The sequence below is a fragment of the Chinchilla lanigera genome, unplaced genomic scaffold (assembly GCF_000276665.1).
Source record: "Chinchilla lanigera isolate Chin_1 unplaced genomic scaffold, ChiLan1.0 scaffold00085, whole genome shotgun sequence".
In the NCBI taxonomy this organism is placed as follows: domain Eukaryota; kingdom Metazoa; phylum Chordata; class Mammalia; order Rodentia; family Chinchillidae; genus Chinchilla; species Chinchilla lanigera.
Window position 1 is genome coordinate 8,692,878 of NW_004955486.1, and position 12,738 is coordinate 8,705,615.

General features: G+C 63.2%; 2 protein-coding genes across 3 annotated transcripts in view; both read left to right on the plus strand.

Moving 5' to 3' along the window:
• Positions 1-7,334: 7,334 nt before the first annotated feature.
• On the plus strand, positions 7,335-8,704 carry Hes5 (hes family bHLH transcription factor 5). The gene is made up of 3 exons (XM_005404164.2): positions 7,335-7,454; positions 7,534-7,699; positions 7,807-8,704. The coding sequence occupies exons 1-3, from the start codon at positions 7,401-7,403 to the stop codon at positions 8,079-8,081; spliced, it is 495 nt and encodes a 164-aa protein (XP_005404221.1). The 5' UTR covers positions 7,335-7,400; the 3' UTR covers positions 8,082-8,704.
• A 1,654-nt stretch (positions 8,705-10,358) lies between these two features.
• The window catches only part of Pank4 (pantothenate kinase 4), a 12,782-nt gene continuing 10,402 nt past the window's right edge, over positions 10,359-12,738 (plus strand). Inside the window, exon 1 of one of the 2 annotated variants that reach the window (XM_005404165.2) lies at positions 10,359-10,546. In XM_005404165.2, coding sequence (XP_005404222.1) covers positions 10,423-10,546 — 124 coding nt within the window. In that variant the 5' untranslated portion in view covers positions 10,359-10,422. Of the gene's footprint in view, positions 10,547-10,785; positions 11,267-12,738 lie in introns of those variants that run through there. The other variant, XM_005404166.2, reaches the window with a different exon arrangement.

A 12,738-nucleotide genomic window follows, 5' to 3' on the forward strand; every position in this document is an offset into this window, starting at 1 on the left:
GGGGTGGGGGGGCAACTCCCAAAAGACCATCTGGCTCCTCCTTATAATAGAGCAATAAAGGGCTCGTCTGCCTTTCAGGAGTTGGGAACGAGCTGCTCTCTGACACCGCGGGGTTTTTAACCAGCTTGGGACCGCGACCTGGCTCTGCCCCTGCTTGCAAGCGGGTGCGGGGTGGGGGCAACCACGTGGGCCTCGCAGCCCTAATCCCAGCGCCATGAGAGCGCGGGCCCGACTTTCCCACCGCCCACCTCTCCCCTCCTTGAGCCCAACCGCAGGGCCCGGCTGTAGCTGGCACCATGGCAGCAGCCCAGGCTTCTGGGGGGTAAACTGAGGCTTGGGGAGGCTGAGGCTGATGGAGCCTGGCACCTCCACCTCCGGTACTCTGGGGAAACACACGGGGCCTGAACTGGTGGCAAAAGCTAGGGTTTCCATAGTCCAGCCGGGAACTGAGGGGCTGAAGGCCCCCTTTGGATTCAGGGATGCCTGTCCCGACCTCACAGTGGCCCCAGAGCCACTGAAGCAGGTGGAGAACCTGGCAGGGCTCCAGGCAGACCCAAGCCTGAGCCGCCAGGCCAGGCCAGAGGCGGCAAAGATCCATGGCTTTCAGAGCTGCGGCCCCTTGCGGGAGCCCCCGGGGACAGAGCGCCCTCATACTCTCCCCACAGCCCTGAGGTGGGACCACGGCACCCCTGCCCTGGGGAGCAGACCTGAGATCTGCACTCAGCGCTGAGCAGCTGCCCAGGAGCTGTCCTGGGGAGAAGGGCCCAGCCTCCCATCACACCAGCAGAGTGGCAGGTGTGTCACCTGCAGGGAGGCCTTGGAAGTGACACACAGGGGCCCAGTGCCACGTGCGTGCCGTCACAAAGGCCAACCCCACTGAGAGCGGCCCAGGTTCCCTGCCCAGCAGGTGGGGGCCTGTGAGAGTGGGAGGTGGCAAGGGATCCTGTTCCCTGCCCCCGGTGGCCCAGAGGGTTACTGTGTGCATTGCAGACTTCACAGTCTTTCAGGTGGGGAGGCAGCGGTCCAGGAAGGCAGCCTAGGGGCTGCGTGGGTAGGGACCTCCCCAGAGCTGTCCGTGTCCGCCAAGCTGTGTAGCCTTCTCGGAGCGGCCAATCTCTTCTGGGCACTCATCGTCTCTCTCCCAGGAACCAGCGAGCCAGGAATGTCCGTCTTACAGACAGGCAAACAGGACCCATGCATTTGCCGATGTCTTCCTGACATGCTAGGGGCAGAGCCCAGCCTTGGCCGGACCCATTTCTCCTCCTGCCCCACTCTGCACTTCGCACACCTCTGAAATGCCACAGAAGCATTTGTGGGGAGGCAGGACTGGTCTCCACAGCTGGGGTAGTGTGGACCCCAGTGCCAGGCTGTGGCCCTTTACATCTGTCCTGCTCTGCTGCCAAGCTTGTGGTCCTCGGGGTGCCCTGGAGGTGACAAGGAGTCTGGAAGGGGAGGTGGAGGCCCCTGGGAGGTGATTCCAGCGGGTGGCCGAGAGGCTGAGGGCCAGGAGCCCACAGGCAAGAGTGTCCCCCTTGGCCCAGCTCCCTTACCTAAACAACAGGGATAAACTCTGCTGTCCAGATCCAAGGGCTCTGGGGCCTGGATGAGCCTTGAATCACTCTAGGCAGGTGGTGGCGCTCAGGGGGGCTGGGGAGGGGGCTGTGCATCCATGAGGGCTGGAGTCTCGGCTGCAGGAAGGTGGCAGACACCAGCGCTCTGCTGACCTGGGCATTGAGGAAAGTGGGGCAGCAGGCGGGGCTGAGGACAACAGCCCAGGTGCCCCCACAGCCTACGCGTGTGGGCGTGCACACACAGGGCATATGCACATGCAGAGGCAGAGGCATAAGCAGGCACTTGCCAGTGCACACATACAGGCAAGCACACACATGGACACACACATGCACCCTGGTGCACACACACACATGCACCAGTGCAGGCACACGCACAGGCACACATGGGGGCCTTCCTCCAGCTGACGTGGGGTCTCATGCGCCTGCTGCTCTTGCTGTCACCGTAGGCTTGACCCCACTTGTGTCCTGCACCCTCAGCCCGGAAGGAAGGTGCTTCCCAGAATCCCTGCCCAGAAGTACACCCTGCTTCCAGAACTTCCCAGGGTCCCTTCCCCACAACCCTCCCGAGGGTTAGCGGCAGAGTCTGCTGTGCTCCGGGGGTCCAGGAGAGCTCAAGGCCTTGCTGAGGGGCCCATGTGCTTCCACCTGCAGGAGTGCACCTATGTGTGTGCACATGTGTGCGGGTTTGCCTGAGTGTATTGTGCACATGTATGTCGGGGCATGCATGGTATTTGTGTGGACACTTTTTAAAAATTACACAAGTAAACTGGGTATGGTGTCACATAACCCAGCTATCCAGCAGGCTGAGGCAAGCAGATCAAAAGTTCAAGGCCAGGGCCAGGGATATAGCTCAGGGGCATGGCACCTGCCTGGCAAGCACAAGTTCTCAAGTTCGATTCCCGATTCAAAAAAAAGTTCAAGGCCAATCTGTTCAAGGGCAACCAAGCCAGACCCTATCTCAAAGTTAAAAAAAAAAAAAACTGTAAGAAAAACTAACCAAATGCAGGCCCCAAATCATGTCCACATTTGGAGCCCCAGGCACCTCTCTCCCCACGTGAGGCGAGCCTCCTGGCCAGCTGTTCACTGTTACTCCATGTGGAGACGCGGGTCTCCCAAGCCTACTCTCTGTGTCCCATCCCCCCAGTACAGGGCCAGGCCTGTCCCCTGCTCGGCCTGTGCCCAGGCTTCTGCCCACCAAGGGGAAGGAAGCTGGGGGCAGGACAGCAGCCACAGTGCTGACCTGGCCCTGGGGTAAGGCGGAGGCAGGGCCAAGCTGGGCCATGGTGCAAAGGACAGGGCCAGGGTGCAGAGGTCCAGGATGTCCTCCTGTCCCCGCAGAGCACCACGGGCTGCAGCTGAGCCTCACAGCTGGCAGTTCCCACACTCTACCCTCTAAGGCATCCCCCAGTGACAAAGGGCAGCCTCGTGTGCCTCACTGGCCATCTCCACGCTGACTGCCCGTGGTCCCCAAGTCCATCCATCCATCAGGCCACCCACCATCTGGAGCATGGGCTCCTGGCTCCAACCCATGCAGCACCCTGCCCATGCCAGGGCAGCACCACCCCTCCCGGGACAGCACTCCAAGGCCTGGTGTGGCCGGAAAGGAGCCAACCCCGGACTGTGAGTGCAGATCCCAGCCTCGTGCTTGCCCGGTGGTGTGGCCCCAGCTGGCAGCACACGTGGAAGCAGTGACCCCTCTGTGCTCCGGGTGAAGTCTGAGTCCAGAGCTTCGGGCAAAGTGCACAGCAAGCACGGCGCTGTGTTGACACTGAGTGTGTCAGCTGCCACTTGACCTCTGAGACCTCCCGCCCCAGGCTGGACGTGAGGACAGGCGCTGTCCTCGCAGACTGGCCTCAGGAGCCATGTTGGATGTGTGGTGGCCGCGAATCCATCCCTTCCTGGGAAGTGGGGCTTTTGCCTACCCTGGGAGGACTTTCTACCCACTGGCCCTGAGCAAGGACTTCCAAGGTCTGAGGAAGGCACAGCTGGGAGCCAGGGGCCGTCCCTCCCTTCCCTGAGGCCACCCTGGCCCCAACCTCAGCCTGCTTGCTCACTACGTGCCCCCGGAACCTCTTGGACCCGTGAGTGGAGGCAGGCAAGCCTGGCCTCCTAGGGACAGATCAGCCTGCACAGGGTGAGCCATCAGCCAGTGGGGCAGGCGTTGTGCACCCCCCAGCAGGAGGGGTGTCAGGAGTGGCAGGAGCGGCCCCTCGGGAGGTCCAGTGAAGGGCAGTTACAAGCTGCTGTCCTGAGTGGGTGGGACAGGAGGGTGTCTGACATCCCCAGAAAGTCCCTGTCCCTCCACGGGTTGAGACATGCATGACGTGCAACTTGACGTGCAACTTGACGGCCGCTCTGCAGGTCAGGCACACGGTGACCTCATCCCTCCCTGCTCCCCAAGCCGAGCCGTTCCCCGAAAGGCTAACTCCTCACCCCACCCCAGCTCCTGACAGCCTGGCCTCCTCTTCTCGCTGTGAATCTGATGATTCTAGGACCCTTCTGGGAGCAGGGGTTTGTCCTGTGTGCTGTGCTTGCTTACGGAGCACCCAGTCCCCAAGGCCTATCCGGGGCACAGCAAGTGTCAGCCTCCTCCTCGAGGCCACGTGACAGCACCGACGGAGACAGAGGTTTTCTCCAGCCTCCCCTGCTACTGGACACGCAGGCTGCTGCCGCTTCCCGACAACTGAGGATGCTGCTGAGATGCCTGGGGAGGGAGGCCCTGGCCTCAGCACTTTGGGGTGTAGGTGTGGACAGGGAATCGCTGGGTCACATGGTAGTTCTACGTCTTGATTTTTTGACGAGCCAACTGCTTACCACAGTGCTGCCCGGTGTGACGTTCCCACCACCGCTGAGAAGTCCTCTGGGGCGCTGGGAGTGACACCCGCAGCCTCTCCACCCCCCAGTACTTTGCTTTGCAGCCACCTCAGGCCAGAGGAGGTGGCCTTTGAGTGCAGGTGACACCGAGGGGCCGGGGCCCTCGACTCATGAGTGCTGGCATCACTGCTTCCTCGGCACCAAGGGCACTGCCCTGTGGGAGGTATGGACTCAGACAGCCCATCCCTGCCCCCGGGGCCACCGACTGACCCAGCCTTCCCTGACAGGGGTTCTGAGAGATGCAGGCAGGGCCAACGCCCTCCCTCCTTGAGCCCAACTGGGGCCAGAACCCCCAATCACCCCAAGCTGCAGGAGGCAGCTGGGACAGAGAACTCTGCCACCCCCCGCCCCCATTCTGCAGCACAGCAAAGCCCGGCCCGCGCCCCGCCCCTCCCCCAGCTCCTACGAGATGGTGTGAGCCAGGAGCCCGGAGAGTTTCCCACACTTTGGCCCCATTCACAGTGTTAAACGGCCCACAAAGGCCAGGCGTGTGCCTCGGAGGCCGCCTGAGCTGCCATCTGGCCCGCACTCGGGGAGGGAACCAGCCTTTCATCCGGCCGGGGCTCCACACCATTCATTTCATATTTCCCACAACTGAAAATTGGATCAAAGCTGCTCCAGCCCAGGAGGAGGGGAGGGGACAGACCCCCCACAGCCCACCCACCACCCTCATCTCCTGCAGGCTGCCATCCTGGCCCGCCGCGGGTGGGCGGGCAGCTGGGGGCGTGAGGGCTGGACCACATCTCCCGGCACGCGTCTCATTTGGGCCAAGGGACTGGCTTGGGGGAGGGGACGGGCAGAACAGAGCCCAGCCGACTGCCCCCTCCAAAGCCTGGGCACAGGTCTGGCCTGCATGTCCACCCCCCAACACACACACACACACACACACACACACACACACACACACATCCGGCACAGCCCTGGGTCTCTGCCAGCAGCCAAGCGGAGGCAGGGCACGCGTGGGCTCCAAGCCCATGTCCAGCTGGCAGAGGCTATGGCCAGGCCCTCCTGTGCTCCTGCATTCCCTCCACTCGTAGCTACGCACCTCCTTGGTGCCAGGCTCTGGGTCAGCAAGGCACAGGAGGCAGGCACAGGTGGCGAAAGCATCCTGCCCTCCCCACCCCAGCTCAGCCCGGGGACACCCCAGTGCCGCTGTCCACAGCATGGTTATCAAAAATGGCTCCCCTAAACATGTCGGGATTGCACATCATCGGGCCCCAGGCAGCCTGCAGAGCCAGCCTGCCCCCACCACAGTGCCAGCTGCCCAGTGCACAGGGCTCAGGGCACTGAGTAGGGCATGTGCCTCAACACTCTCCTGGGGCTGCCAGTACCCTCTATGCCTCTGCACCCAACAAGGGCCAGAGGGCTGCGGCGTGAGCCCCCTGCCCAGAGAGGAGCCCCCAGCTCAGAGTGAGGGGTGGCAGGGAGAGGGGGTGGGCTCCCTTCCTGACGGTGACTAGCTGGCCAGAGGTGGGGCCATCTTGGGCTGTCCTGGACCAGGGAGCCACCAATGGCTCCACACGGAGGGATTCCTGAGCCAGGACCCCAACAGGCCAACATCACACCGGCACTGCCACGATGGGGCACAGGGCACAGTCCTGGCACGACCCTCCCGGCCACACGAGGCGTGGCGGCCACCCTCCCAGAGAGACTGGCTCCTGGGTCCAGACCCTAGTCAGCTGCCCTGGTGCCAGCCTCTGGTGCCTGGGGCTATGCTCCCACTGACCCGGGAGGCAACCAGCCCCTGCAGGACACCCGGACTCCTCCTGGCTTTGAGGATGAGAGCACAGGGTGCTCCTGGGTCTCCCCGCCAGCCTGCCCGAGGCTCCTGCTGGCCCTCAGCACAGCTGATCAGCAACCAGGGCTATCCACTCACCCCACAGGGCCTTTGCTAGGGGCCTTCTGAGCCAGCACACATCAGGGCCAGGGCTCAGCCTGTCGCCCGGCACCCCCTCTGCCCACTGGCAACATGCTGAGGACAGCACTCTACAGGTGCCCAGGTTGCACAGAGGACAAAGTGTAGCCACAGCTGCCCACAAACCATGCATGGACAGTGACCACAGGGAGCATGGACAGTATCACAGGGAGCATGCCAGCTCCTCCTGCTCTGAGGACACTGTGGCTGACCCTTGGGCAGAAGGGTAGGATGGGCCCTGGGGACACCCACTGGTCCGCACGCAGCCCTGATGCCACTGCCTGGGTTTGGGGGTTCCTGGGGCTTCCCAGATGCCAGGCCCTGTGCTGGGCATCTCATGTTACCGGGCTCCCTGGAGCTGTCCAGAGCCAGTCAGGGAGGCCTGGAGAGGTCAGAGTGCCAGTGACCGCTGGGGACGCAGGGGGGTTGAACCCAAGAACTCAGCCCCTCTCCAGCCCTCCACCTGTGGTCAGGACAACAGGAGCACCATTTGGGGAAAGCGTGGCCACCTCCGTCCCTCTGCCCCGGGGCAGGAGGTCTGGGTCAGGGAGGGCGTGGGTGCCCACCCCCTGGCAGCCACTGGGCTTGTTCAGTCCAAGAATCCAAAGCTCGCCCTTCTCCGCACCAGCGCATGGCCGGCCCTGCCAGCAGCCGTGGGGAGTCGCAGGGAGGGGCGGCGGGGGCTCCTTCCTGCCCCCCGCCCGCGGCCTGGGAAAAGGCAGCATATTGAGGCGCGGGGCTCCCAGCACCAGGCCCCGGGATGCTAATGAGGGCGAGCGCGTTCCCACAGCCCGGACATTGTGCGGCGCGGCCCACCTGCTCCTCAGGGAGCGCCCATTGTGCCTGCGCCAATTCATAGGCAATTTAGCGTGCGCTAATGGGCCGGCGCCTTTGTGCGGCCCGCGCTGCCATTGGCCACTGAGTGTGGGAACGGCCGCGGCGCCCGGACCCCAGGCGCCAGCCCGCCGCCTGCGCCTATATAGGGGCTGCGCGGCCCACGGCGCCACCGGGACGCCGGCCCCACGCTCGCCCACGCCAGCATGGCTCCCAGCACCGTGGCCGTGGAGCTGCTCAGCCCCAAGGAAAAGAACCGAGTAAGTGCGCGTGCGCCCGAGCCCCGTGGAACAGGTCCCGGGGCCCCGTGTCCGCCTCTGACCCCCCCTGCCCCCGCAGCTGCGGAAGCCCGTGGTGGAGAAGATGCGCCGCGACCGCATCAACAGCAGCATCGAGCAGCTGAAGTTGCTGCTGGAGCAGGAGTTCGCGCGGCACCAGCCCAACTCCAAGCTGGAGAAGGCGGACATCCTAGAGATGGCCGTGAGCTACCTGAAGCACAGCAAGGGTAAGCCACACCCCCCGCCCGGCTCCACTCCCACTCCCCTGCCCGGTCCCCGGCGACACCCCCACCCCGCCCCCGCGCCCCCTCATCCTGCCTCACTGGCCCTGCAGCCTTTGCCACGGCCGCCGGCCCCAAGAGCCTGCACCGGGACTACAGCGAGGGCTACTCGTGGTGCCTGCAGGAAGCCGTGCAGTTCCTGACCCTGCACGCCGCCAGCGACACCCAGATGAAGCTGCTGTGCCACTTCCAGCGGCCCCCCACCGCCCCCGCTGCGCCTGCCAAGGAGCCCCCCATGCCCAGCGCCGCCCCTCTGCCCACGCGCCCCTCCGCCAAAGTCTCCCCTGCTGCGTGCCCTTCAGCCTGCGGCCTCTGGCGGCCCTGGTGACTTCCCCACTGCCTGCTGCCACCGCCCGGCAGGTCGGATGCACCTTCTCCGGTAGCCCCTCCCAAGGCCGGCGGGCCAGCCTAAGGGTCATTCTCCGAGAAGAGAATGTGCCGCCTGTGGAGCCGTGTTGTTTGAGGACAATCAGGGCCATCTCCTGCCCAGCGTCTGACCCCGTGGGGTTGTTGTGTTTGCTTTCAGCAAGTGACTTCTGGGAAGTCCCCGGCTGCGGGGTTCTATGATATTTGTAGGGCCAGGGGCTCTGCCTGCCAGTGCCCTAGCCTGTAGAGGACTTTCCTCAGGGCCCGTCGCTGCTGGGCACGCACCCGCAGGCGGGCGGGCGTGCCATGGGCACTTTGCCTTTTGTGAAGGCGGAACTCCAGGTGTATCCTCATAGGAAGGTACTCGGCCTGAGGACCCGGCCCAGAGCCCCACCTGGGCTGCATGGGTCCCGGCTCACTCTGGGCTGTTCGGGGAGGGTGGGGCCTCCACTACGATCCTTAAAGGATTCCTTGGTGTGGGTGGGTGCATGTGGGCACACTTTGTACTTAGAATTTGAGCTCTCTGTCACGTGGGTGCCCACGGACTGCTATGAAGGCTTCTAATAAAATCCGACTCTCAACCCCTCCACCGTCTGTGCCTCCCATCTGTCCTGGGCAGCTACGGGCTGGCTTTGCAAGGGTGATGGGGGTGGAAGGGGTGCTTGCCAGTGGCCCTCTAGCTGGGAGAAAGAGCTGGGTCCCAGCTGAATGAGGGAGAGAGGAAGGAGGAGGGGCAGGGCGGGAGGAGGAGGGAGAGGAGCAGGCAGGACTGCTTCCCCTACAGCCCCTGGTTTCTGCCCCCTGCTTTTCACCAGTTCCCCATGGGTATGGCGAGGGTGGGGCAGCTACAGAACCTTGGGCTCTGTCTCTCAGGAGGGATGCACATGCCACAGTGGTCCTCTTCTACAACAGGAAGGGGCTTAGCCAAGGCAAGCAAACAGGAAAACCACTGCCTCCAGCCCCAGCCCCTGCCCCTGGCCCGTAGCACCTGTCTCCAGAAGTGCTCCCAGGGCACTTGCTTGGCTTGTCCACAGGGCTCAGAGGCAGGCCAACTGCTGAATCAGGCTGTGATGGCCACGAACCTGCCAGGGGTGAGCCCATGCCTGGGAAAGGGCACCTATTTTTAGACAGGCTGCAGCATGGGATTGAATCTGCAGGAACCTAGAACCACAGCTCCCGGGTGGCCAGCTCCATGAGCAGAGCAGGAGGGAGCTAGATACACTGCATATTTTCTGAATGACAGTCACAGACCCAGGCCAAGCCCTGCGCTCTTCCTGTCTCACCCTCTTGAAGGTCTGTCCCTTTCTGTCTACTCTGAAGGAAGTCTCTATATATGCAACCCTCTAGTCAGCCCAGAGCAGGGAACAAAGTGTGTCCCCATTCATTCTGCATGATTGTTACACGTACAGGAGGACGGGCATGTCCTCCTGAACACAGCCAGCCCAGCTGCTTCCTCTCAGGAGCAGGCCCGCCTCCCTGGTGCAGGTTCGCCCACCCTGTGCCCGAAGCATGAGCAAGGCTGCCTCCCGGCAGTCTTGTCCGACACTCTGAGCTCATGCCACCCGACAGGAGCTGGCCCCACAGCCAGGACACCTCAGCCCGCAGGCAGAGGCTGAAGGCCAGAGACAAGTCCCCTGCCCAGGTGCTGAGGCCAGCTTAGCATCTGCCGTCTGGTTCCAACAACTCTCCTCCCAAAGTGCCCAGGGCTCCCGGGGGCTCACCCTGGAACCCTGCCCTGCCCGCAGCCTGCCCCCAGCCTTCCAGAACTGTCTGGCCAGAAAGCGGCCCCCTCCTGGCAGCCTTCCCCGCTCCCCCACTGCACTCCTCCAACTGCCATGCAGGTGCACAACTTCTCCAGGTGCAGGTGCAGGTGTGACCCCGGTTGGGCAGGGTCCTGAACTGGGACTTTTGGGGCTGAAGGTCCCACGCCCCTGGAGAACCGGATGGTGAGTCACCCTAGCAGAGACGGGGCCAAGCCCACAGCGTGCTCGCAGGCCCAGTGGCCTGGAAGCCGGCTCGGCAGGCTCCGAACACTTGAGTTAACATCTGCCCGGCTTGGCAGAACAACAAGAACAGCCAGATGTTCTGTGCTGCTGCTGCTGCACCTCTAAGGGATAACGGCCGCCCTCCCGTAGCCTCAGCCCGTCGAACCCAGGCTCTGGACTGGCCCAGGCGTCCCTCGAGCGGAGGGAAGCCCGAGGGCCCGGAGCCTCATTAGCATAATATATGCGCAGAGGCGCTTAGCCGTCAAATATATGCGCATATATCTCCATGGTTGATGAGGCTGGCCGGGCACTTTCAAAATGGCGGAGTGTGGAGCGAACGGCGGCGGGAGCAGCGGAGACAGCCTGGACAAGAGCATCACACTGCCCCCCGACGAAATCTTCCGTAACCTGGAGAACGCCAAACGCTTCGCCATCGACATAGGTACCCGCGGGCCGGGCGCGCGAACAGACTGTCGGAGCGGCGGGCGCGGGCGCGGGCGGCGAGCGGGGGCGACGGGAAGGACGAAGGGCGGGGGCGCGGGCCGCGCGCACAGCCTCACGGGCCGTGGCGCGGCCTCGTGGGACTTGTAGTCCTCGGGGCGCCCTCGTGCACCTTTGCAGCGGCGGCCGGACTGCAACTCCCGGTAGGCATCACGCGGCGGAGCGAGGCATGCTGGGACGCGTAGTCCACGTGCCGCCGACGGCAGTCTGGGGTCGGGGTCTGTGGCCCGCGGCTTTTTCGGTTGTGGGACAGAAGACTCGTTCCCCGGACAGTTGACAGCTGGTGGGAGTGCGCCAGACGGGGATATGAGGCCCGGGGACTCGCCTCCGCGGCTTCTTGTGGCCCTGGGGGCCTGCAGAGCCGCCCCGACCCGCGGGCTGCCCCCTCCTCCCGGCGGATAGCTGCCGCCCCCTGTGCTGACACGCACAGGCCACATCGCACCACTCTGGGCCCCGCTACCCGACCGGCGACCCGCTAGAAGTGCCAACCTCGCCCGCGGCGGCCGGTGGGGACTAAGGAACAGAAACGAGGACTAACTTGGCCAGGGTCACCTGCAGTGAATGGCATGGCCGGGAGAAGAACCGGGCCAACCCCCTGCCACTGCGCCGCGCCTGTTTGACGTGTGGGGGCTCCCGGGGGACCGGCTGCCATCCGCTTCAGGTGCTTGATGCTGAAACGACTGGTGTGCTGCCGACCGTGGCCTCCGCGCGAAGGCTGGGTGCCCGCAGAGCTGCTTGCTTCGGGGCCCTTGAGCGCACTCCCTGCTCTCCCTGTCTTGCCCGAGGCTCGGCCTGGGGCTGCACCATCTCCTGGACGTGCCTCATCCTGGGAGGAGCCAGAATGGAGATGTGGCCCGTCCTTCCCACCTTGCAGGGGGCTCCGTCGGGTGGTCTGTGGGGGAGGTCAGCAGGGTGGCAGTTGAAGGTATGCGGGAAGCATTTGGAGGGGCACTTGGTTGGAGTTGGTGACCACCTGGACCCTGCACAACCAGCCCTTTCCAGAGGTTCCGAGACCTTCACTCTAGTGGGACAAGTGCACTGAAAAATTCTGTGGCGCTACACATGAGGGTTCAGTTCAGCAGGGACAAATCGGGACTAAATGTAGCTGAAAGTCAGCTGAAATTGCACATGTCACTTGGGCGGTAACCGGGAAAGTGGGGCTCACCTTGGATAGTCCATATGACCCTTGGGCCAGCAAACAGATAACCACAGAGCTATGGTGGGAGTGCTGCCCTAGCCGGAGGGTCCTGGAGCACCCAAGGCCTGCCTGCTCTTTGGGGCCAGGCCCAGAGGTGTTCCGTGCAGAAGTATTTTTAACCATCAGTATTTATTTCCTCTTTAAAAGTTCCCCCATGTGGGTCCTATGTCTGCTCTTAAAAGGACGGACTTATTGTTTGTGAGAACAGACCTTTTGTTACTGCAGCTGGTGGGCGGTCACAGCTCCCGTGGGGGTCCTTAGCCTAGGCATCCACAAAGCAGCGAATGTGCTTGTCAGCCTGTCAGCCGCGTCCTTTAAAAACAGGCTTCTCCCGTTTCCTCTTCCCTTGCCCAAGTCTCGGCATCCAGGAAACTTCAGCTGTTCTGTTCTTGGCGAGTGCTTTTCCTCTCATGCTCAGGGACTCTGTCAGCTGACTGATTTGCCTCTGGATACATGGGGACACTGTATTTATCAGCACGTGCTCAGAAGTTGGACCGGACTGGAGACCTTTCCCCAGGAACTTCATTAGGCATTGTCACTCAGTCTGTCGGGACTCTTGCTTGGCTGCATGCTAATTGCAGGGTCCCTGAGAATGGGTCGGGACAGAGGCTCCCACAGCGCTGAACTCTGAGCTGATTCTAGTTCAGGCTGACCTCCCTGCAAACAGTGTCCCCATGGGCGCCTGACCTGTTCTCGTCCCTCTTGGCTGGGGAATTGGAAGCCCCTTTGAGAGGCTTTGGGGGTGGGGCTTGGCATGGACTGTGGACCTACCTGCCTGCCACCCCTAGTGCCCCATACACTCCAGCATATCCTGTTTGGGGCATGAATTAAAACTAACACCAGGAGGGGCTGGGGATTTAGCTCAGTGGCAAAAGCGCCTGCCTGGCATGTGCAAGGTCGTGAGTTCGGTTCCCGGTACCGGAGAAAAACCAAAA

What these genes read in the sequence shown, in the direction of transcription:
- Hes5 (XM_005404164.2), top strand. Translation starts at nt 7,401, where the DNA reads ATGGCTCCCAGCACCGTGGCCGTGGAGCTGCTCAGCCCCAAGGAAAAG. An exon ending in GCCCCAAGGAAAAGAACCGA is followed by an intron (nt 7,455 to 7,533) that starts GTAAGTGCGCGT and finishes CTGCCCCCGCAG; the next exon opens with CTGCGGAAGCCCGTGGTGGA. An exon ending in CTACCTGAAGCACAGCAAGG is followed by an intron (nt 7,700 to 7,806) that starts GTAAGCCACACC and finishes CTGGCCCTGCAG; the next exon opens with CCTTTGCCACGGCCGCCGGC.